Genomic DNA, 26,674 nt, shown 5'->3' with positions numbered 1-26,674 from the left:
AAAAGTAAAATCTACTTCCTTCTAAAGAATTATCTGGGAGAAGAAAAAAATGTTTGTTAATTTTATTCTCAACATCTTTTGGTTGCATGTGTTCCAATTTAGAAGAGAAGAGTATTTAATAAGCCTCTATTAAAATCCCAATGTAAACCATTATAATGCCAAAAACAGATCATTCAAAACGTCTTGTCCAGTACAACAAACATAAGCCAAGAATGTTAAGGCAAAGAATTATAAATATTTAATTTAAATAAATAAAAACATAAAGTTACTTGTATTCTAGATAGTCTCTCCAATTGAAGCACAAAGCTAAGAGAAGGCGGAAACTGCAATGTATGTGCTCCTCTGGTTAGGGAGCAATGCTCATGACTAAAGGTGAAGTTAACAACTGGGTTGGCTAGCCATTGCTTCGCAAGTTTCCTTGATGCCACACTTTTTTTTTTTTTTTTTTTTAACGTTTATTTATTTTTGAGACAGAGAGAGACACAGCATGAACGGGGGAGGGGCAGAGAGAGAGGGAAACACAGAATCGGAAGCAGGTTCCAGGCTCTGAGCCATCAGCCCAGAGCCCGACACGGGGCTCGAACTCGCGGACCGCGAGATCGTGACCTGAGCCGAAGTTGGACGCTTAACCGACTGAGCCACCCAGGCGCCCCAATGCCACACTTTTTAAGAAATGATTTTTCTAATAAAAGCTGGATGGACTGTATAAAGGGTCTCACTTTTTAAAGAACTAAAAATGTGAAACTTTTGAGTTCTTAAATTTAAAAAGTGGAAGAGGAAAGAAGGTCAGAATAATCAAAACTTGGTGGGACCCAACTTACTACGTTTTTGAGAGGATGACAGGACGGTAGCAGTGAACAGAAGAGATTCATGGGAGGTGTAAGAAAACACAATGTGACTCAAGTGGAAAGCACACAGAGCAAACGTATTCTCTGATTACAGTGTTGGCTGCCTTCATAGAGAAGCCTATGATGAATGAGGGGGGCAACTCTTCATCTCAAAGCCGGTATTCCTACTGATTACACAGAAAAATCGTCATTACTTGCTTTAAAAATCCCTACCACATGACAAAATTGTTCTTACCTTTATTCCTCAGATTAGTATAGTATGTAATAATGTTACAGTGCATATTATACAAACATTTGTTGGGCTTAAAATAAGACAAATAATAAGTATGTGTTTAAGGTATAGAATACTGACATTAAACCAACAGATAATAACAACTGGTTATTAAACTAACACGTTCTTATATGTTCTGAAATACACTGCCTCACCAAAATTTCCTCATTAAACAGTGCATAAATAAAAACTTTAGATACAATTATCCTTTAAAATAACAGCAAAATGGAACAAATGGCAACATCTAGAATAATGTGGTCATTTGCCAAAGAACACTTCTTTGCTTTCCCAAAAAAAAGGGGGGGTGGGGGGGAGAGAACCCACCAAAAGATTTCTCTATTTTAATATAAAAGGAAAACAAGAATTCATTCAAAGAAAGAAGCCAAACAGAGAAATACTTTCAGTGTCCTTTGAACAAAAAACAAAATCCTCCAAAAAAAAAATTTTTTTTTAATTAAAGGTTTGGATTCACAATTAAGCAGAAATTTATATAATGGAATAACAGAGAAATCATCATTATCACATGGTAACAACCTTGCCTCTCAAACTATAAAATAAATTATCAAAAAGGTAACTGTAAGAATAAAATGGAATTCTCCCATCTGTAGCCACTTCACTGTTTTGAGGTTACCCAAAACGAATTTTCAAAAATAAAACCTCCTAAACAGTGGACAGTGTTCACGTGTGCTAAACTAAAATTGAGGTTTTAAAGGTACTAAAGTAACATTATGAGCGATTGTTCTCAAAATTGCCACTGTCTATAACAAAATAAGAGGTTGGTTTAAACTAAAAGAAATGCATGTTAGAGGGTGTTAGTATGTTTGTCCTGTATGTTCCTTTTTTTTTTTTTAATGTTTAAAAAATGTTTGTTTATTTTTGAGAACGAGAGTGAGAGAGAGAGAGAGAGAGCGAGAGAGCATAAGCAGGGGAGGGCAGGCAAAGAGAGAGGGACACACAGAATCCGAAGCAGAATCCAGGCTCTGAGCTGTCAGCACAGAGCCCGATGCAGGGCTCAAGCTCACGAACCCAGAGATCATGACCTGAGCCGAAGTCGGACACTCAACCTACTGAGCCACCCTTGCGCCCCTGTCCTGTGTGTTTCTAAAATTTGAACCTTAACTGTAAGACTTAAATTAGTCAGAAGCAACAGTAAAATAATGAAGTGCACCAAAACTCTTAGCCTCCACAACCTCTTACAACTTGGAAAGTATCTTCTTTTTATTTAAAAAATGTTACTTAATATGTTGAGCTGTAGACATTCAAGAACTACACCAAGAATTCTCCTAAATAGTATCATTTAACGATAATCACTTGCACTAAGTGAACTAAATAATATTCTATATGTTTCAGCCATTTTACTCTTTATTTCTTTTAGCAATATTTCAGTTTTGAAGTTATGATGATGTCTGTCTTCACATGCTTTAGAAGTGCAACTATAATGAAGTTTTAACATTGACATGGTTTTCCTTGTCACGGACATATGAACTAATAACGTTTTCTTGGGTAATATCTGACTAAACAAAGCTCAAGTATACACTCATTTTTCTTATATAGAAAAAAATACAGTGGACAAGTGACTTATCTTCACTCTTCTAGAAGTAGATTTTAATAAGACAGACACACACACACACACACACACACATTTATTCACAGTTTCAAATTAAATATTTTTGGTCTCTATTCATATAGTGTCTTTTCAATTTGACAATTTAAAAGGTAAAAAAGAACAAAGTGTTTCAAAACACATCATAAGTGCCTAAAACAATTACCTGCTACTGTTCAACACTGATCATGTTCATCAAAAATACTTCTATTTGTGGGGTGCCTGGGCGGCTCAGTTGGTTAAGTGTCTGACTTCGGCTCAGCTCATGATATCACGGTTTGTGAGTTCAAGCCCCACATCAGGCTGTCTGCTGACAGCACAGAGCCTGCTTCAGATCCTCTGTCCCCACCCCTCCCCCCCCCCCCCCCCCCCGTTCTCTCTCTCAAAAATAAACAAACATTAAAAAAAAAAAAAGTTTCGGGGCGCCTGGGTGGCTCAGTCGGTTGAGCGGCTGACTTCGGCTCAGGTCATGATCTCGCGGTCCGTGAGTTCGAGCCCCGCGTCGGGCTCTGTGCTGACAGCTCGGAGCCTGGAGCCTGTTTCAGATTCTGTGTCTCCTTCTCTCTCTGCCCCTCCCCCATTCATGCTCTGTCTCTCTCTGTCCCAAAAATAAATAAAACTTAAAAAAAAAAAAAAAAAAGTTTCTATTTGGTGAAATAAAGACCCAACAAATTTTAAAGAAATAATCTATTTTGTTTAAGCAATATAGTTTAAAATGAAAACAAAGATTCTGTTTTGCTGAAAACAAAGCTATATCCTAGAGTTTTGGGGAATAGCTAAGTTATAAAACAAGTAAAAATGCTATTCAAGTTATAAAGAAAAACTGAAATGATAAAAATTTTAATGAATTCCATAATCTGGGCTAAGCTTAATGTGCGCACATTTTTTAAATACATAAGCTACCATAAGTGTAATGATAATAACTGTAATGTCTTATCAAAGATTGGTTAAAGCAGCTGCTGTAATAAAAAATTTTAGTTACTTGCCTTGTAGTACCAATCCTGAAATTTCTTACAGCAGTCTTCACTACAGAAATCTCTCACGACACCATCAAGTTCTTTAGTCGCTCCCTTCTTACACAGCTGAGAGCAATAGTTGCAAGTAACACATCTCAGTCCTAAACGTCGTGCAAAATCTTGTTTATACAATAGTTTGCAGCCTGAAAAACACAAGGTTTTCATATTCAAACAAACAAACAAAAACACATTAAGAAACTACTTAGAGGTCAAATTGTTCATTAGCTTTATAGAAGAGTCTATAAGTTTGCATATAAAGTCCTCTTTTCTCCTGACCAAAACTGAAATCTAGTATGATCAACAACCTGTAAATATTGAAACAGAATATGGAATACTTTATTAGATCTCATGTGAATTCAAATAATTAATGTTCTAAGACTTTCAAATCTAGCAATGCCTCATAACTATTTTGTTTGCTCTATTTAAATAGAAGTATCATACAGTAAACACACCACAAATAGGCATTAGAGAAATGAAACAATGTAGACTGTTGAGAAGCACTGAGTAAACATAAAGATATACTCAGCTAAGTAGGCATTTTAGCCAAAATTTCTAGCCTTACCTTTCTGTCAACCTACAAGGACCTTCAGAAAAGGAAAACTGGTATATAGACTTGTTTAGAGAAAACGTTGTTATTCTTATTATTAATAAGTATTTCCTTTGTCTATTATATGAATGCAGCAGTTTAAGTGTTTTCACATTTCAGCCTTAATCTCTATAATATCTCTGTTAAAGTTTTGGGGCGCCTGGATGGCTCAGTCGGTCAAGTGTCTGACTCTTAATTTCAGCTCAGGTCATGATCTCATGGTTCGTGGGTCAAGCCCTGCATCAGGCTCTATGCTGGCAATGTAGAGCCTACTTGGGATTCTCCTCCCTCTCCCTCTCTGCCTCTCCCCCACTCATACTCTCTCTCTCAAAAATACACTTAAAAAAAAAAAAGAACTAAAAAAGTTTCCATACTTTTACTCATGCTGTGCCACATAAGAATGACCATGCACTCAAATCTACTGAAATCCTACCCATCCATTAATAAGGAGCTCAAATTACGCCTTCTCCACAAACTCTGTACTCTAACCTAGTTTTAAGTGACCCTTCTTATCTGTGAACTCAAACTGTTAATTGTTTTTCTATTACTTTATTTGGCAATTATTTATGTACTGTCCTATGACTTCTTTTCTGTTATCTTGAAATTTAAGTCTTTTTAATATTTTACCTTATTAAAGCTTTATCTTTCTAATTAGATTTTGATGGTAGTATCAGGTATTACATGTTTTGTTATTTCTGCCAAGTTCCAGCAGAGAACTAGGTGTAGTCAGAGAAAGCACAAAATAGATTACTGAACAGGAAAAAGACACACATCCTTTTGAAACTTTTATTGCCTAAAGATAGAAGTCCCTCTAATTGAAAATTCTCTTTAATGTCAATTCTCTATCCGCTGCTATTGTCTATTCATTTTAGTAAAATCTACATTATCTAAAGGATACAAGATCACGTATGGGTATATTAGCCATCAACACCAGTATGTTCAGACTTAATGAATCACTAAAGATTGTCAATGCATACAAATTCAGGTATAATGAGCAAAATAAAGAATCAATCTTTTCAGTGAAACATTATGTCACTTTTCATCACAGCTGTGATCTTAACAGTAAACATGTTTACCTTTCTCATTCCAGGTGAAATGTACTCAATTAAACCTATAAAAACAGGAATGCCTTGTTTTATAAGCAATACCCTCTTTTATACATAATCTTATTATGTGAAATGTATAACATATTAGATGAAGACACTAACTGAATGGACAGATAATCTGGGCTTTTGGTCATTCACTACTGCTGGCACTTAGAGGACTCTCCAACCTTTTTTCTTGCCCCTAACAGTAGAAAACCATGCAAAACATGGATCCGGGGGGAGGAGAGGAATCTAACTAGGAAACACAGATGAGGACAGCAGATAGAACAGCTGCGAGAGTTCAGTGCCTAGGACCAAAGAAAGAATAGAAAGTGAAAGCCAGCGTAGAGCAAGAATGTGTCACTTGGGGGGGAAAGTAATAATAACCAAGAGCCCCAAATCCATAGTTACAATCCTGGTTCCTATCTCTGGACAATCAGAATCAAGAACAGCAGTTCATTTCTATAATCAGCTGCCTGGCACCAGAGCAGCAAAGGTGCAAATGAGAAGAAAAAGAATTCTTGAATATACAATAGTAAGAGCCAGTGTTTGCCTGTTTAAAACCTAAAAGTATTTTTCCACTGTAGTAATGCCACATATGATTTTCTTTCTGGTATACAGAAAATCTCTGTAGGCTAGGCAGTAAGCTGGGCAGGGAAATGAACCCAAAGGAAAATAGTTCTATTCCACTTGGAAAATCAACTTTCAGATCACATTTTCTATGCTTAGATTTGACATATGATAATGTTTTTATTTTCAAGACTTCCTTTTAATGGAAAAAAGGTTATCAAATTTTTAGAGATAAAACACCTTGAGGCCCAGAGGTCTACAAATAAAAATAACAAAACAAGTCAGCAGAAAATCAAATTCAATTTTTTTGTTCAGCTACACTAAAATTGCACAGCTACCCTGGACATATGTAGTTAATATATTTGAGAATATTTTGGCACAAAATTAACATTAAATATTAATAAAAGTTATGAACAACACTGTATATACACTTGCCTTCACTACAGAAAGGTCTCTTAACGCCAGAGAAATTTACTGTTTCATGAAGAGTCTTCTCCTCTTGACAGTATTCGCAATATGTAACTATGCAATGCAACTTCTTATAGTCATCTGAACAAGTTTTGCTGCAGAATTGATGCACTTTGTTCTAAATGCACAATGGGAACCTTGGTAAGTATATGACAACCACCTCAAGAACAAGTTTAAGAAATAAACAAGCCACTTTTACAGAAATAAACTTAAATCATTTACCTAGTTAATGTGATTGATAATCTCTGGGGATACATTTTCAATAGGCCACAGACAGCTAATTTAACTAATTCACTGCTATATTTAGACATAATTCCACAAACTTCAATACCATTAACTACCCCAAAATTACTCAGTAAAATAGTAAAGGTACCACTAAAACAAGATGGCAGTCTGGTGTTGCTAAGGGAACTGGATTAATGGGTAGAAAACAATGAAAGATAAAACATGGGTAAACTAAGAAAAGATGAGAAATATGACATTAACACCAGTTTCACTCAAAAAGAAATATTCTTCATAGGTACAGCCAAGCAGACTCAATCACATTCCTATCACAGACCTATGATGGATAGAGTATTCATTTGGGGCCATCGTAAGTATGCTGCTAAACTTGAGACTCAGTTGGTTCCCTTGAATGGAGCTAGGTTAGTATTATTAGTTACTTCTCCTGGCCCCAAACCTATAAAGCCAGAGCTACACTCTCCAAATATGCAGCCAAACACAATCAAGTTAAAATTTACAGGGCAGCACCTTTTCCCCTTTGTTATTATGAAGGATACAGACTAGGTCTAATCTATCTACCTAACGCTTGGCAAAGACAGCTGAAGACCAAGATAAGGAAGGTGAAAGAGTCTAGGAAGCAACTCAAGTAGTAAGGCAATCATCAGTGGAAAATTGCCCCATCATGGACATATAACTTATAAGAGGAAAAACAGCAACAAAGAAACCACAACTGCCAACCATGGAATGAGAAGAACAAAGCCTCTGAATTCTCAATCACCTGAGGGAATGGCTCAACTCTAATTCAGTTTGATAGACAATGTTTATTAACTCCTCCTAATACTTTACCTTCATGTAAATAAAATCAACACCAAGACTACAAAAGCCAGGTAGTTCTAACATGGAGATCGACAGAAAGGACCTCCATTTCATCTAGTATGATCAAAATTCAGTTTAGGCAGGATCTTTATTCCCTATATGATATTATTCCATGTGCTTGCTTATGGATTTCTTTCCTCATTCCCCACCATTCCTTTATTCTTACTAGGCCTTCAACATTTTTCCTGTTATGATTTAGAGAGAGTTACAGTCACTAAAAATCATCACTGGGTGCCAACAACAGTCTCCAAGAATTGGTTTAAGTGCTCTTGAGAAAGCACCAAACAAAATAACAAACTAAACAATTTTCTAGGGACTAAATTTAAAACAATGAAATTTCAGATTCCCAGAATACTTTAGTAATCATGTAGTCACGTTCTGGTTACACTTTCTCCTAAGACTCAGATACTGAGTGACTGCCAATAGCCACTAACAAATTTTGGTTCAAGAGCAATTTATTGTTAATACTAATGTCTTAAACACCATTTTATTACATATTCCATGCCATCAAAAAAGGAGAAAAGAAAGAATGGCCAAGGGTGAACACTGATCAAGAAAGCAATGTTCAGCCAGGTCCACCTGTCTGTTAATCCTTCCGTCCACCCACCCACCCACACATCCATCCATCCATCCATCCATCCATCCATCACTGTTCCCTTATTTAAATAAACAATAACGATAGGACTTTACTAATGGCAAAAATATATGTCAAACTGGTGAAAGCAAGAGTGATGAGAAGGGAAAATAAAATAAATTTATATTAGGATTCTTTTATTAAGACAATTATAAAATGTTAAATGACAATATGTTAAGTGACTAACAAATTTTAATTTATACAGGTAGCAGGCAATACAAGATATTACAAAGACAATACTTATAAGGATGAGAGTAAAAATGAAAAAACACGGTACAAACAGATGTTCTAGATATGTAGCTCAACAGAGTAACATTCCATACACGATCACAAACATAATGTCAATATATGAATATGACTTCAATAATTTTTGTTTGACCTAAAAATAAACATGTCCTTTGTCGATGCCATTCCCATAAGAAAGTAAATAATTCAATCATCACAAATTCTGAAGAATCCCTACACACTAAGAAATAGATCCTCAAATTGAAACACCATTATTAGTTTACTATACTCTCATTTAAGCAAGATAATATACATAACAAAATTGAACTTACCTCCCATTCCAGGATTTCTGGCTTTGAACAAAAGGAATTTTTGCAATAGTTGCATTTCAACTGAATATCACTTGGAGCTACAAACTGGCCATTGGAAGATGACTGCATACTTAGAGCCTAAAACAAAGAATAAAAACATTCTGAGCCTGACACAGATTTTAGAATTTTTATTTGTAACTACTGTCAAATATTGACTATGTCCAGAAAACAGTATTTTGCTTAAATATTTCCTCAACACATAAAATTACATTTCTCAATTTTGTCTTTAAAAATGACACTAGTGAGGCACCTGGGAGGCTGAGTAGGTTGAGCATCGACTTCAGCTCAGGTCATGAGCTCACAGTTCATGAGTTCAAGCTCCCCATCAGGCTCTCTGCTGTCAGTGCAAAGCCCGCTTCAGATCCTCTGTCCCTCCCCCACTTGTGTTCTCTCTCTCAAAAATAAAACATTATAACCAAATAAATAAAAACTACACTAGTACAGTTAAGTTTTATGAAACTGAAATTCTTTTACTACAGGATCACTAGTACTTATTTAAAATAACATGAAAAAGGACAAAATACCATAAAGTATGATTTTTTTCTCTTTAAGAAAATGTAAGCAAATAAGAGTTAAGTTCACCAAGTTCTGAACTAGTAATTAAATCTTTAAAAAAGCCTAGCTCCTAGTTTAAGTAGTAATTTGTCCCACATGCAATATTGCTATCATTTTTATTCCAATTCCATCAGGGAAAACAGCCTATAATACTTTTTTAAATTGGTCATTTCTTTTACAAAGTTAGGCAGGGGTGAAAGATGAACAGACTGGTATTGATAACAATAGTCTTCATTTTATGGCATTTTTAAAAGTTCAAACAACTTACAGAATAGGAAAAGATATAAGCATAGATGGGTTTTAAAAGTTTTGTTCGAGTTTCTAACGTGAGTGGTGAGTATGCTGTAATCTTCATTCTCTAACATATTACATGGCATATATAATCTTCAGAATATATTAAATTTTTTTCAGGGTGGCAGTTAGGAGAGGAAAAAAAATTTATTTAAAAAAAATTTGGGGCGTTTGGGTGACTAGGTTTAGCATCTGACTCTTGGTTTTGGCTCATGTCATGATCTCAGTTTGTGAAATCAAGCCCCATGACAGGCTTGGGATTCTCTCTCTCACCCTCTCTCTCTGTCTCTTCCCTGCTCGCACGCACGCGTGTGCACTCTCTCAAAATAAATAAGTAAACATCTAAAAAAAGATGTTTTTTAAACATTTCTTAAAACTTCTGCATACAACATACAACACAATCAAGATTTGTGAAAAAACAAAACATGCAGATTTAAGACAGTAACCATCAGGTGAATACATTTTTTAAATAAAAACCAGCTAGTGTTCTTACACTTCACTTCAAAAAAACTGCAAGTCCATTAAAGTTAAGTATTCTTTCAAAACAAATGAAATACTATCCTATTACCTTATTTTGAAATGGAAAAACATCTAATAAAGACATAAAGCTCAAAATCTATGGTTTGCTTTAAGATACAGAGAAAGGAAAAAAATGCTGCTTGTCTATTTGTCAACTTTGTATTACTTTTACGCGGTTATAGTGAGGAGGCTGCTTACAGGCTTATCTGGCTATAAGAATCTACATTAAGTATTTACAAGATACAATGCACATACAATGTACATACACGAGTGGTCTCATCAAATCATGGGCAATACAAGTTTCAGTTAAATGAAAAAAGTAGTGAAAACATTTTTTAAAAAACATTTTCCATTAACATTTCAAACATCAAAAAGTAATACAGAAAGGTGAAGTCTGAGAAGCAGCATGTCAAAGACTCTGTCATTCTCTCATCTAATTAATCCTTCCTTATTCCTTAATTTCTAGTTTTGGAAAAGCCAAGTCCGAAGCAGTATTTTACCACTCTAAAGGATTTCTCAATTGCCACGATCCCAGCTTCCAAAATAAAAGTTTAGTTATGAATATGGCTTATTAACTTAACTCAGTGGAGGATATAACTATTAACAAAAACAACATGTGCCTGGTTGAGTTAAAAACCACCTGAATTTAAATGAAAATAACGGTTACAACTACTGTCACATATTTAAGAGACTACATTTTCAGGCTATATAATGCAGAATACAGTACCTACAACATTGTGGAAATGCTGGAAGATTCACTATCATGAAGCATCACTTTATGTACTGGATTGAATCTTTGAATTTTTCACATAGGTATTTCATACATATTTCAAGTATTCACAAGTATTTCAAAAATATTTTGAATTTTTCACATAAGTAAACCTACTCATGCCACTTAACTAATGCTGAATCCCATTTTCAGCTATTCCCTCCCAGTGGTCAGTTTAAGTCCGAACACTTCCAGTAATACATCTTCTGAAGTTATCCATAACCCCAACTTTGAAGAAGTAGGCCAGAAAGTTCTTTACCTTTACAAAAATGAAAAAGGTCTCCCTAAACTGATTTTGTATTAAATTAGGGCCCACTGTAACAAGTCCAATCCCCTTTTTAACTGGCATATTTCTGACAAATAGTTGTCGTATGTTTTGTTCATGTTGGTCATAGTTTTGTCATAGTTTTATGTTTTATCATAAAACAGAAGTCTCCTTCAGAGCCACATGTTATTGAAACCACTAAGAAAATAGTACACATCGGGCATCGAGCTCCATTATACTAAAACTTATTTTCCTTCAAGTCTGTTATATAAATAACAACTGAAAAGTCATCAGAGTCTCCATGCCACACGGTAAGCATCTGCAGCCATGTCTATTACAGTGACTCTATGACCTCCGCCTGCAGTCTGGCCCTCAACAAACAACACGCAAGTTAACATATTAAATAAAGATGAAGCATATTACACTGTTTATTTCCCGTGTGTATTTTGTTGGGAGTGGGAAAGATCCAAAATAAATAACAAACCTGAAATTTAGCCACACAACTGGAATTGCAGAAGTTATACAGTTTCCCATCAGGCATTGTGGCTTGATATTGAGGTAAGGAGTTTCGCTTACAAAAATGGCAAATAATTCCCAAACCTAGGAGAGAAAAAGTACATATCTGAGTTCTTTATAAAGTAATAAAAGCCTAAAAACAAATCCTACTTGACCTCTGAGAGTAATTTTTAATGGAACCTTCTGTAAACTATTCTTTTATTAAAATAAATTTCCAAGATTACGTCCACCTTAAAATATACTGTTCTAAAGAGTCCAATATCATATCTGTAAAACAAACATGGATATATGAAACAATCTCAGTTTTAATCTCTGAGGGAAAAACAATTTTGCTAAGAATGCAGCCATGGACAGAACTTCACCAATCACCTAAAATTAAAGAAAATGAAAGATCTATGGAACGGTTAAAAAGCACTAAAAAAGTCTGCAGTGGGAGCTGTGGGTGGCTCAGTCAGTCAAGCATCTGACTTCAGCTCAGGTCATGTTCTCGCAGTTCGTGAATTCGAGCCCCGATGTGGGCTCTGTGCTGACAGCTCAGAGCTTGGAGCCTGCTTAAGAGTCTGTGTCTCCCTCTCTCTGCCCCTCCCCTGGTCACACTCTGTCTCTCTCTCAAAAATAAATATTAAAAAAAAATTTTTAAGAAGTCTGCGGTAAGAAAGTTTAATGTGATGAATAAAAATAGTTTATGCAGTTAAAAACAAGTATAAAAACAAAGTTAAAGGGAAAGTGCAGTTAAGAAATTAGTCATGTTATTAAAGTCTTTTAACTTTCCAAATACCTGAAACTTACTTTGTGATTTTGCATATTTTGTCTTGTGACTGTTCATGCAAGCAGTTGAACAATATGGCTCCATATATCCGTTAGGACCTATACATTGAGTCATATCAAAAAACCTGCACTGTGTTCGGCAACCAGTACAAGTGGTCAGTTTTCCATATTTCTAAAATTTGAAACAAAAAAGAAAATTAAGAAAATCACAATTTAATTAGAAAAAAATTCTATTTTTCAGTACACCTTTTCTCTCTGCAAAATAATTCTGTTAATCTCTAATCAGGTTTAGTGGGTCAGAAATCTTCATCTGGATGCAAACTGTTAACTGCAATGCATCTAAATTAGGTTTAAACAAAAGTAATGATCTCAGCTAAGTCTCTTTCAAAAACTGGATTTTTTCCCCTATTAATTAGTTTAACAGAATCCCTATATATCCTTAAGTAAAAACTGAAAACAACAAAGACACAGTGTTTTCTGCTGACCATGACACACTTCTTTGTCATCTGACAGAAGAAATTAAATGTGTCTATAAAATGTAAGCCTTAATAATCAAATGACTACGGTCCTTCAGAGCAAAGTCTGATGTTAAATACTTTTTGCACTGAGCTGTGCTGCTGTCCCAAAAACTTACAGAACTTCTCTTAAAACCAATTAACCATACCTTTGTATTCTACGTTTAAAACCTCGTTCAACCACAATAAAACACCATATTTAAATTTTTTTTTAACTAAAACAAAGTCATTCAACCTGATTTTGGGCTATTAACTAAAGCTAATAATTAGTCCACAGATAAGAATAGTCAATCCTTCTGGCAAGAGCGAATATTTGCCAACACTAATTCAAAGCCACAAGGTAAAATATATGATGGTAAGACTAAAGGAGGTACACGTTGAAAATTACTAGACAAAAGCAGTATTACTGAAATATAGAGTCTTACAAAAATACAATTCAGATGAACTGGTATGTTTATATGATAAACACAAATAGTCTCATTAGAAATCAAACATACGGAAAAGCGATAGGTGCAACTTGTATTTGAGCTGTCTTCTGAGTGGTTATACAATCATCATAACTAGTTAGATCAAGTATCACGTGTCGTGTTGCAAAATAATTGTATCCACCTTTCTACCTGGTGTTGAGATTATTTCTCCTCATCATACCCCAAAGCATTCAGTACAATATGATATTAAAAGGCCTTAAAATATTCCACGGATAGATGACTGATAAATAGACATCGGGGAAGGTAACAAGCAGGCCAAAAATAACAAAATGGGTAAATTGCATGGACAAATTTCATGAGCGCCACAGGATTTTAGAAAATAAAGGTAGTAAGTTGAAGGGAAAATAACCAAAACAAATAACTAACATCCACATCAAAGAAAGAAAAAAACTTTCTTAGCATGCAACAAACAGAAGAGGTATTAAAAAAAACAGAGCTGTTTATGTGCCAGGAATGTATGTTATATGCATTCTGGTACTGTAAAAAAGTAACCAATGCTGTCTACTCCTCATTTACTTAAGTCTCATATTACTTTAACGTAAGTCCTAAGTTTTACTTTTCAAAGTAGAAATCAACTCCTTCTTCAACATCTGACAGACTGCAAAAGGAAATACTTATCAACAGCAAAAGAACAGTAACAAGGAACAAAAAATAGCTGCAAACCTATTAAATCTAATTATGACTCTCCCAATGTGACAAAGAGGAGAATGCTGGTTTTTGTTTGAAATGACAAAATATTTTCCTGAGGCCTATATGATAATTTAAATTTTTATAATGGGGAAAGGATAAAAGAAAACATCAATAAAACAATGAAAGAAAAAAAGAATGTTTAAAATCTGGCACCACAGTACAAATTAGGAATACTAAAATTATCAGGACACTTGCCATTAGATCACAGGATTATAGAGAGATAAAGCCAAGTAGCTCTCAGTAGATGTTTGTACAAGACCTGCATGTAGCAGCACCCATAAAGATTTCTTTTACCAATATAAATGAAGTACGACCATCTAATCTAATCTCAGATTAGATTTTTGTTTTAACTTATTAGAAACATCCTTCAAGTTGACAATAATTTTATTGGCAGAATGGTTAAGTAATTAGTAAGTTTTAAGACGTACCAATAAAAAGTAGACCAGTTGAATTGGGTCAAGTAAACAAGGAGCTAAGCAACTGGTCCACACTGACAAATACTTTTATCTGAAGAGAATGAGAAAGTACTATCAGAAAGATAGAATCATTAATATTGAAAATATTTTAACACAGCCACTTTCACAGCCACCACTACATCAAAAATAAAAGGACTCACTTCATGAAAGAACATTAGCAAAAAAAAGGATATCCGTTCATGCCATGTTTTCTGTTTTATATGTAAACAATCAAAATAATCATATTTAAGTTTCATTCATCCTATAAATTATACATTGAGTGATTTTTAAAATAAAATTAACTGTAACAAATTCACCATTATTATATTCCTCATTCGGGCATGGGAGAAAATAAACCTACATATAAATTCAGTGTAAAAGAATTAAGGCAGAACTAATTAAAACGAGATAGTGGTAAGGCAAAAGGTAAATATAATGGGGAGTTTATGGCAGATTGGTTCATTTTCAGTATACTCATTGAAAAATGGTGCCTTACATTTCAAGTTTAACCAATTCCATATGCACACCAAAATTAATCATCACATGATTTTAAAACTTCCCTTTAATTTTTCCTTTTACATGTTAATTAATACATTTCTTTGACTACATTTTGACCAAGTCGGTGAACCACGTGGGAAGGTACTCAAGAGATAAAGGTTCAATCTACTTCACACTGAGGGCACGCTATGAAATGTCCTATAGGATTCAAAAATGTCAATGTCATGAAAGACAAAGACTAGGGAACTATTTCAGATTAAAGCAGACGGGACTTCCACTCCAGCCACGATGGGAGTATCAGAGGCTGGATTTGACCTCCCACTTTTAAAAACTAGAAAACTATACCAAATATATGAAACAATGGCTTTTAAACATTCCACAAAACAGAATATAACTCATTATGTAGAAATTAAAAAAATCAAGCTGTGGAAACAGATCTAGAAATGACAGCTATGAAAATAGTAGGCAAAATGTTAAAAGCGCTATGATAAATATGCTGATATATTCAAGAAATCGGTAGAGGAAAACACGAACATAATGAGGCAAGGAATAGAAGATATAAAAAAGACCCATATGGAACTTCCAGAGATGAGAAATACAAGAGCTAAGATGTAAAACACACCACATGGGACTAACAGTTGATTAGAAAAGATTAGTAAAATTAAAGACACAGTAAACACTGTCCAAAATGAAGAAGAAAAAAAAGAAAGAAAACCAATAAATACAAGAGCCACACGGACCATGGAACAATAGCAGGAAATCTAATATATCTGGAAGTCGGGTCTCAGAAGAAGAGGGAGGGAAAAAGATACACATTTTTAGAGAAATAATGAATGGCCTATGATCCTAGACTTGATCCTAAACAAGAAATAATTGTTTTTCATTTACATAAGGGACATCGATATTTTAAAATTCAAATAAGGTCTAGAGATTAATCATATAGCAGCATTATCTCAATATGAAATTCCTTGTACTACAGTTACTATTAGTTGTATACATTTATCATTCACATATTAATTTATACACCAACTTATTCATCTGGATTAAGGAATATGAATTTGGAAATTTTTATGAAATAAAGGGTTTGTAATATCTTTGAAGTAGGCACAAAAGGGCCTTTTATACCTTAAATTTAAGTGCCTATTGTAGACAAGGTACTGTGCCTAAATTTTATCTGGAAATACTTTTTCATAACAAATACCTAAAAGCAAACAAGCATACCACAAGAAAATACACGTAAAGTTTTAGTGAAATAAAGTTTGCCTACAATAACATAAGAAAACGATCATCATCTGACATATTTTAAGTTCATAAATTTTAACATAATACTTTAAAATGCCCGTGATTTTTCAGATACGTAATAAAGACAGTAAAGCAGTATAGGGAATTATCAAGGGCTTAACCAGAGCCACATTCCTGCTTACCTCAGGCTGCATTAAGAAAGAGTCCTGCATGTGATCTCGAACCTCCTTCAGGAAGCTTGGATGGCTACCTACCTGAAAAAAGATTTTAAGACTTTATAGGAAAAAAACCTCATTTGATAATAAAATAATACAATAACAGGTAACAAATTATCGACAGACCCTTAGACTTGACTTGCCTCTATTGTGACATAGCCAAAAAGAAAAATTACTTATTTCTCTTAGGCGACAATGTATTGTAAGATCTCATTACAGCCTCCGGTACCTCAAAGCATTCTAAATGAAGTGATTTGGAAAGTATGTAGTTACAGTTTTCATTATCGGCAAATGGGTTGTTTTGGAAACTCTTTTCAGAACACGTGAGAGCTTACAGCACATATGAATTTACACCTTTATTCCTTGCAGAAAAGCATCCTGCTTTCCATTAAAATCAAAATACTATGCAAGAAAATGGAAAATAAAATACTGGAAGAGAAGTGTTAAGTATCCTACAATCTCCGCTGCCAGGATCTAAATGATTAATTACCTGTATCAGTATATTCCAGAAACTAATTCCCCAAGGGGGGCATAAACAACAATGGTAGCCAAGTTAAAATGTTAGAGACAAAGGTCAAAAGGGGAGGGGAAGGCAAGGATAAGATCACCACTCAATTTCAGTTTCCCCAGGCTATAGGAAGAGACATTCACTACAGCATCATGTGTAGGGCTCTCCAAAAATGTCTGTGTCCTTTTATCAAGTAACACGGTATGCGTGGATTTCCATTTGCTTACTTGTAAATTATCAACATGCAATATATGAATTAAACATGAAAATGATATTTTACAGAATGAAAGACGAAACATTTTTTAAATAATTTGTATTTCATTTAACGACAGTATAAAGAGTATTTTCTATACCCACTAGAATAGGATCACTTGGTGTCAATAGAGGCTAGGTGAAGAGCAGTGAGAAGATATTCCTACTCTTCCCAGTTAGGGTGGATCCGCCAGAGCCCAGAGGGGAGCCAGAACTCCCACTCTCTTCTCCAAGGTAACAAGGAGCTCTTCCCACCTCATGGGTGTCAACAGAGGCCAAGTGGAGAGCCTGGATTTCTGCCTGCACCTGGCAATACTGAGGCCTTCACACTCCTGCCACAGCAGTGTCAAATAAAGCCAGCTAAAGCAGAATGTTTAAATAAGACCCAGAATATAACAGCATAACACCCCAAATTTCCAGGCTTCTAACAAAATCAATCAATCGATCGATCGATCAATCATGAATCCTACCAAAACCACAAAAACAACAATTTAAATGGAAAAGGATAATTAGTAGATGCTAACATAGAAAGTACAGAAATGTTAGAATTATATGACAAAGATTTTTTAAATATTTAGAGAGAGAGGGAGAATCTCAAGCAGATTCAGTGCTGTCAGCACAGAGCCCAATGCAGGGCTTGATCATATGAACCACAAGATCAGGAAATCAGGAAATCAGCTGAAATCAGGAGTCAGACACTCAACCCACTGAGCCACCAAGGTGCCCCAACAGCCATGATAAAAATGCTTCAATAAAGAATAAAAATATTTAGCAATGAAAAAATAGAAATTCTCATCAAAAGAGAAGATATAAAGAACCAAATGGAAATTCTAGAATGAAAAAAACTATTAACAGACATTTTAAAAATCAATGGATATATAAGATATGTCAAAAGAACACAGGAATCAAGTGAAAATGCTCCCAATGGCCAAAGCTAGAAAATTTTGATTAACAAAAGAAACCCATATTTTATTATAGCCCCAAATTATAAAATACCCACTGATGTGATAACACTGGGATTTAGCAGCAAACAGTCAACAAAGAATTCTTGAGGTGTCTTTGGTGCAAAAGGGGTGTTTTTGTTTGTTTGTTTTTTTAATGTTTATTTATTTTGAGAGAGAGAGAGAGAGAGAGAGAGAAAGCAAGAGCAGGAACAGGGAACAGTAAAGACAGAGGGAGAGAAGAATTCCAAGCAGACAACGCTCTGTCAGCGTGGAGCCTGAAACAGGGCTCAATTTCACAAACCACGAGATCATCACTTGAGCCAAAATCAAGAGTTCGGATGCTTAACCAACTGAGCTGCCCAAGCACCCCTAAAAAGTTGGTTTTATTAAAGCACAGGGATAGGACCCGAGGGCAGAAAGAGCTGCACTGGGGTTGTGAGGAGTAGCTGATTATACACTTTCAAGCTGGGAGGGAGTTAGGGATAGCATAAGACTCTAAGTTTGGAAGCAAGGTTTCTGGAACCTTGAGGGGCTAGTAGCCAGCTGTTGTTAGGAAAAGGTCATTTACTATGGTCTAGTAAAACCTTAGTCAGGAGACCTTTCAGATAAATATCATGGAGACATAAGCTTGGAGGATGATTATTAACATACATCTTGGGGGTAGAGATAAAAGGAAGCTTCCAAAGGAATTTTTACATGTTAAAGGAGACTTCTAGGATCCTGGAGGCAGGCTAATGTTAAGCTAAAGTATTAATATTGAGTCAGTTGAATTCCTAGAGGAAGGTCACTCTGCCTGTCTCAAGGACTTGTCAATGGGCTGTAAAGTATAAAGAAACTGAATTGTTTTTCTTTTGCCTTTTGTTGCCATGTGATCCAGGAGTCCCTACTGATATTAATAAATGACTGAAAAAAGTAATAAATGTAAGAGAAAAGACAAATCTCTTATGCAGAAAAAGCCCTAGTAACTGTATACTCCACCCTAAAGGAGACAGTGACTTCATTTTCAAGAATACAACATGGAAATGGGAGGAGGCGGGCTTTACAACGGAGAATCCTGACAAATGCTACTGCAGCAAGGTGATAAACATCAACTTCAGGAGTCATTTTAAATCATGTTGATAGGTGTACCCTTATGATACGCTGAAAACGTCAAAACTGTAAAAGGTAAACACATCTGTGACATTCCTCCTAAAAACCTACAGCTACAATCTAATGATGAGAAAACATCAAATTCCAAAAGAAAGGCATTTTACAATACACCTAAATCCTAAAAACTGTCAAGGCCATTAAAAACAAAACTATGAGAAAATGTCACAACCAAGACTACCCTAAGGTTTCATGATTACTGAGTATAATGTGGTATTCTAGATACGATCCTAGAACAGAAAAAAGACATTATATAAAAGTTAAGGAAATCCATGGGCACCTGGATGGGTGGGCCAGTTAAGCATCCGACTTCAGCTCAGTTCATGATCTCACGGTCCATGAGTTCAAGCCCTGCATTGGGCTCTGTGCTAACAGCTCAGAGCCTGGAGCTTGCTTCAAGATTCTGTCTCCCTCTCTCTCTGCCCCTCCCCTGCTCATACTCTGTCTCTCTCAAAAATAAATAAACTTTTTTTTTTTAAAGTGAAGGAAATCCAAATAAACTATGGACTTTTCATAATGCCAGTTCAGTAAATGTAACAAATATTATCTTACTAATTTAAGGTGTCAACAGAAGACCTTACCATGAGAACACTGTACTATCTTCCTCATTTTTCTATAACACTAAAACCATTCTAAAAAAAATTATTAGTAAACAACAAGAAAAAAACAACAAATAGCAGAACAAAGACAGAGGAAAGAAGCAGTGAAGGAAAATACAGAAATTATCTAATCTGAATAGAAAGAAAACAGGCTTGGATGGAAAAAATAAAAAAGAACAGAGCCTCAGGGATCTGTAAGACTGTAACAAATATTTAACTTTCATATCACTAGAGTCCTGGAAGGAGAGGAAAAAGAGGATAAGGCTGAAAAAGTTCTCAAAAAAATGTCTGAAAACACTGCAAACTAGGCAGAAGATATAAGCCTACAGATAGAAGCTGAGCAAACCCCAAGAAGGATAAACTGAAGGAATCACAATATATCACAGTCAAATTTCTGAAAAATTTTAAATAATATTAAAATTTGGATAAAAATAAAAGCAAAGGAAAAAAATCTTAAAACCAGCAACAGAAACGACACAGCTATAGGAGAAATACAACTGGAATTACAACCTAGAAGGACAGAAAACTTTCAGTCAACAGACCCTCCACTCAATCCAAACACCACAGGAGCAATGTGGCACCAACCCCACCCACACTAGAAAGGACAAGTAGAAAGCCTAGACTCCACCTTTGCCTGGCTATAATGAGGTACCCCATGCCAGCAACCCAGCTAGGGTGACATAAGAAAAGGTCAAGTAGGGAGCCTGAACTTCTTAACCTATCAGAAAGTAACAAGGTACCTTGTCACCTACCCGATGAGAGAACTAGCAGAGTCAAACTTTCACCAGCAGTACTAAGGCCAAAGTTGAAATTAAATATAGTCTAAAGAACAGAAAGAAAATGAAAAAAAAAAAAAAAAAAAAAAGTGAACAAAGTCTAAAGAACCTATAGGACAAATTAAGCAGACCAACATGTACATTATGACAGCTCCAAAAGAATAGAGAGAACAAGCAAATTTTAACAATGGCTGAAAACTTCATAAATTTGATGATCGGAAAGAAATCCACAAACCTGAAAAGCACAACAAATTATAAGTAGGATAAACTCAAAAAGACACACAACAGTACAAATTATAATCAAACTGCTGAAAGACACAGAGAATCTTCAGTAGCAAGAGACAAGCTACTTATCAAGTACAAAGAAACCTCAGTAAGATTTTCCACCAATTTCTTATCAGAGACCATGGAAGCCAAAAGGACATATATAAAATGCTGAAAGAAAAAAAACTTTCAAACAAAAATACTATACCCGGCAAAACTGTTATCCAAACATGAAGGACAAATAAAGACATATCAAATAAAAAACTGAGGGAATTTGTTACCACTAGACCTACTCTAAAGAATTGTTAAAGACAGTCAAAGATTTAGGCTGAAATGGAAAGGAAACTAGACAGTAACAGAGTAAACAAATAAGACTCTTTAGCAGGGGCGCCTGGGTGGCTCAGTCGGTTGAGCGGCCGACTTCGGCTCAGGTCATAATCTCACGGTCTGTGAGTTCGAGTCCCATGTAGGGCTCTGTGCTGACAGCTGGGAGCCTGGAGCCTGCTTCAGATTCTGTGTCTCCCTCTCTCTGACCCTCCCCCGTTCATGCTCTCTCTCTGTCTCAAAAATAAATAAACGTTAAAAAAAAATTAAAAAAAAAAATAACTACATGGGCAAATATAAAACGTAGTACTGGAGTACTTTAGCTTATAAATCCACTTTTTACTTCCTACATGATTTTAAGGACAAATGTACAAAACATAATTGTAAACCTGTTATTGTGCAAACAATGTTTAAGATGTAATTTATTATAACATAAATGGGGCTGGAGCTATACAGGAGCAGGAGCAGAGTTCCTTTTTTTTTATTATTATTATTATTTTTTTAAGTTTATGAGAAAGGGGGGTGGGCGGAGGGAAGGAGAGAGGAAGAGAATCCCAAGCAGGCTCCACACTGGCAGCTCAGAGCCCAACGTGGGGCTTAAACTCACAAACTGCAAGATCATGACCTGAGATGAAACCAAGAGTCAGACACTTAACTGTGCCACCCAGAAGCCCCTACAGGAGCAGAGTTCTTAAATGCCAATTAAGTTGTTACCAGCTTAAATTAGATATAAATTTAAGAGGTTAAACGTTAAGCAAATTCAGCAGCATACTGCAAGTATTATACAACACAGTCAAGTGGGGTTTATCCTAGTAATGCAAAGAGTGGTTCAACGTAAAATAATGAATGTAATAAACCACATGGATATAATGAAGGTAAAAACCACATGATAATCAAATGGTAGAGAAGTTTGACAAAATCCAACATACTTTTATGACTAAAACACTCAACAAACTAAGTAAGAATATTAGAAAAGTACTGCGACATAATAAATGCCATGTATGAACAACCCACAACTAGCATCAGACTCAATGGTCAAAGACAGATGGCTTTTCTTCCAAGATTAGAAGCAAAACAAGGATACTCAATTTCGTCACTTCTTCTAGTCAATAGTGAAAGTTCTAGCCAAAACATTTAGGAAAAAGAAATAAAAGACAACCAAATTAGAAACAAAGAGGTAAAACTACTGCTATTTGCACATGACATAACTAGATGGGAAAAATTCCAAAGGATCCACAATAAAGCTACTAGAGCTAAAAAACAAATTCAACAAAGTTGCAGGGTACAAGATCAACACTTAAATATCACTTGTATTTCTAAACACTAGCAATGTACAATCTGAAAGGGAAGTTAATAAAGCAATTACATTAACAATTGTGTTAAAAACGAAATGCCTAGAAATAAATATACCCAAGAAAATGGAAGACTTGTACACTGAAAACTATGAAAAAACTGCTAAGAGAAATTAAGAAAGGTCTAAATAAATAGGAAGACAACCCACATCCACAGCCAGGAAGATTTAACACTGTTGAAATGTCAATAGTACCCAAAGCAATCTACAGGTTCAATGCAATCACTATCAAAATTCTAATAGCCTTTTCTGGAGAAATGGAAAAGCTAATCCTCCAATTCACATAACATTGCAATGAGTCTAGAATATCCAAACAATCTCTAAAGAACAACAAAGTTGGAAGACTCATTTCCTAATTTCAAAACTTACTACACAGTTATAATAGTGTGGTTCTTGCATAAGAACAGACACGTAGATGAATGGAATATCCAATGAGAGTCCAGAAATAAACCTACTCATCTATGGCCAATTAATATTTCACAAGTATAATAAGTCCATTCCATGGGAGAAACAATACTCTTTTCAACAGATGATGATGCTGGGACAACTGGATTTCCACATACAAAAGAAAGAAGCTGGATGCCTGTCTCATATCCTAAACAAAAATTAATTCAAAATGGACCAAAGACCTAAATAGGAGTTAAAACCATAAACGTCTTGAAGAAAACATAGGGATAAACCATCTTAACTTTTGATTTTACAAACAAATTCTTAGGTATGGACCAAAAACATAATCAACAAGGAAAAAAGAGGTTAACTGGACTTTATTAACATCAAAATTTTTGTACATTTAGATGACATTATCAAAAAAGCAGAAAGGCAACACACAGGAGACGACATCTGCAACCATATGTCAAATAAGGGATTAATATTCGGAACATATAAAAAACTACTACAATTGAAAAATAAAAGGAAAAACAAGGCAATTCAATCAACACAGGCAAAGGACTTCAATACTTTCAAAGATACACAAATTGTCCATAAGCACATGGAAATATGCTCTACAGCATTAGTAATCACAGAAATGCAAATGAGAACCACAGAGATACCACCCCGCACCTACTGAGATGATTATAATAAAACACAAATGTTTAAGTGAAATAAACCAGACACAAAAGGACAAAGTAATGTATGATTTCAAGTATATGGAATATCTAGAATAGGCAAATTCATAAAGACACAAAGAAGATTAGAGATTACCAGGGATCAGGGAGGTAGGAGAAAATGAGGAGTTACTGGCTTGTCACTTTCTGTCTGAGTCATTGAAAAGTTTTGAAAATAGAGGCAATGGTTGCACATTATGAATGCAATTAATGCCACTAAACTGTATACTTAAAAATGTTTCAGAACAATTGGAAATTCGGTTATATATATTTATCACAATTTTAAAAAAATTTAAAGTTATTTTACACCTTTTTTATGCTCTGGAATGATTTAAAATAGCACTCAGATTACCTAGTTTAAATCTGATGGAATTTTCCTATGAAACCATCTGAGTCTGTTTCTCCTTGTGGGTTAGTTCACTGATAACTATCTCTATTTCTTCTAGGGAGATTCTCTGCTTTACTGTATCATCTGGAGTCAATTTAGGTAAATTAGATTTTCACACACACAAAGAAATTATTTTCACAGAAAATTACTCAGTCTGGGTTGTCAGTATTTTTATATAAAGCTGCACACAAAGTAGTCCCTTATGACTGATTTTCTTCAACTTCCTCTGTTTTGATGCTTCAGTCTACTTTGTCACTTATTTTTGTGAATTTACCCATTTTTTAAGCCTCTTTTCCTGATTAGATTGATGATCAGTTGGTCTAGTTTTTCACAGACCTGATTTATCATAGAAACAGTATTCTGAATTATTTTGGTACTGTTTTTATTTCTTAACTCATTAATTTCTACTTTTACCTTTATTTATTTCTTCTCCTTTTAGTTTGTTCTTTTTACAACTTTTTGAGTTGAATATTTAATTCATTTATTTTCATTTTTATTGTTTTAAGCATTAAGGATTTGAATTTTACTCAAGCATTTTTTAAAATAAATATCCTAGGGGCGCCTGGGTGGCTCAGTCGGTTAAGCGTCCGACTTCAGCTCAGGTCATGATCTCACGGTCCGTGAGTTCAAGCCCCGTGTCGGGCTCTGGGCTGATGGCTCAGAGCCTGGAGCCTGCTTCGGATTCTGTGTCTCCCTCTCTCTCTCTGCCCCTCCCCCATTCATGCTCTGTCTCTGTCTCAAAAATAAATAAAACGTTAAAAAAATTAAAAAATAAATAAATAAATAAATAAATAAAATAAAATAAATATCCTATTGATATCTTAAAGAATGCATCCCCCCAAAAATTAAACATGATGTCACTTATGAATACTAATGGGAAAATACTAAATAAAATATTAACAGTTCCAACTAAACATTTAAAATATAACAATGACCTGGTATGGTTTATACTAGCAATGCAAGAATGGTTACATGGTTTAGGAAATTCATTACAAAAAGTCACATATTAATAGATTTAAAGGAGGGAAGAAATCACATAACACTTCCATAGACACTGAAAACCTTCAAAACTCAACATTCATTTTCGGTGAAATACTTAATAAAACAAAAATCAGTGGGTACTTCTTTAATATATTTAATATATATTGACCTCAACCCTAAAGCCAAATAATTTAATGAGGAAATACCAAAGGCATTCCCACTGGAAAAACAAAAAGATACTTCCACTCTTTATAACTCTACTGGAGTTATTAGGAAACCCATTATGCAAGACAAAATAATAATGAGAATAAGAAATGTAAAGGAAGATCTAAACTTTCTCTACTTGCAGATGATATGATGACTTAGTCAAAAATCCAAGAAAATCAACCAATAAGGATGATTTAGACAGCAGCTATTTAAAATCAATTTAAAAATATATGTAGGCATACATATATGTACATACATATATGCACATATACATATACACACACAATAATGGAAGAGAAAACCTCATTTAAAATAGTAACAAAAAGATAAAATATTTATGAATAAGTTCTGATCTAACAGAATGAAATCCCTTGTTCTATAATGGGATATTTTGACATAAAGATGCTGATTCTCAATGACAGTCATTTGGATGGAAAAAATATTTGACCCATAATTTAACAATATACCAGAATAAATTCCCTTACATGCATTAAAGATTTAAATATTAAAATGAAGGCTTGCAAACATTAGAAAGAAAATAAGAAAAGCATTCCTTTATAGTCTGGGAGTAAGGAGAGTATGTGAAACAAAATCCAGAAACAATAAAAAGAAAAAAAAAACTGTTAAATTTGAAAATAATTAAAAATTTTACATTACGGGTGCCTGGGTGGCTCAGGTCATGATCTCACAATCGTTGAGATTGAGCCCCAACCTGGGGCTCCAGGATGAGTGGGGCCTGCTTGGGATTTTCTCTCTCCCTCTCACTCTGCCCCTCCCTGCTCACTCTCTAGCTCTCTCAAAATAAATAAATAAACTTTTAAAAAAGATTCTTAAAACCAAATTAAAAAAATAAAAATTTTACACGGCAAAAATTTTTATAAGCACCCAAACACAGTTATTTATAACATGGTAGGATATCATTACTTAATAACCTTTATAAAAAGTGAAACCATGTTAGAAGTCAAAGACAGTGGTTATCTTTGAAGAGGCAGAAGGGGAAAGTCACTGGGAGAGGACACAAAGGGGCTGATGGAGAATTGGTAACGTTCAGTTTCTTGAAGTAGGATCTTAAAAATCAAGGAGGCTCAGATTTCACTTTTTAATAACACTATGTGACGGGGATTGCTACTTCCACAACTTTACACATGGTGAAATGAGGCAAGACACAAAGGAGGTTAAATAATTTGCCCAGGACATAGATGACTGGTGGGGCCAGGATTTTAACACAGGCCAACTAACTAAAGCTAGCACTCTTAACCAAACCTTCCAT

At 34.8% G+C, this 26,674-nt stretch overlaps 1 protein-coding gene across 2 annotated transcripts in view; it reads right to left on the bottom strand.

The window, feature by feature from the left end:
* Nucleotides 1–26,674, bottom strand: part of ZMYM2 (zinc finger MYM-type containing 2) — a 104,407-nt gene that overhangs the window by 32,824 nt on the left and 44,909 nt on the right. For both annotated transcript variants that reach the window (XM_042952337.1, XM_042952970.1), the window contains 6 exons: nucleotides 16,529–16,600; nucleotides 12,480–12,630; nucleotides 11,659–11,774; nucleotides 8,737–8,853; nucleotides 6,415–6,565; nucleotides 3,709–3,881 (listed from right to left, as the gene is read on the bottom strand). In XM_042952337.1, the coding sequence (XP_042808271.1) occupies nucleotides 3,709–3,881; nucleotides 6,415–6,565; nucleotides 8,737–8,853; nucleotides 11,659–11,774; nucleotides 12,480–12,630; nucleotides 16,529–16,600 (780 nt within the window). The remainder of the gene's footprint in view (nucleotides 1–3,708; nucleotides 3,882–6,414; nucleotides 6,566–8,736; nucleotides 8,854–11,658; nucleotides 11,775–12,479; nucleotides 12,631–16,528; nucleotides 16,601–26,674) is intronic.

The sequence above is a fragment of the Panthera leo genome, chromosome A1 (genome assembly GCF_018350215.1).
Source record: "Panthera leo isolate Ple1 chromosome A1, P.leo_Ple1_pat1.1, whole genome shotgun sequence".
NCBI lineage: Eukaryota > Metazoa > Chordata > Mammalia > Carnivora > Felidae > Panthera > Panthera leo.
The sequence above is the reverse complement of the archived record's forward strand: the minus strand, read 5'-3'. Positions and strand labels throughout refer to the sequence as shown.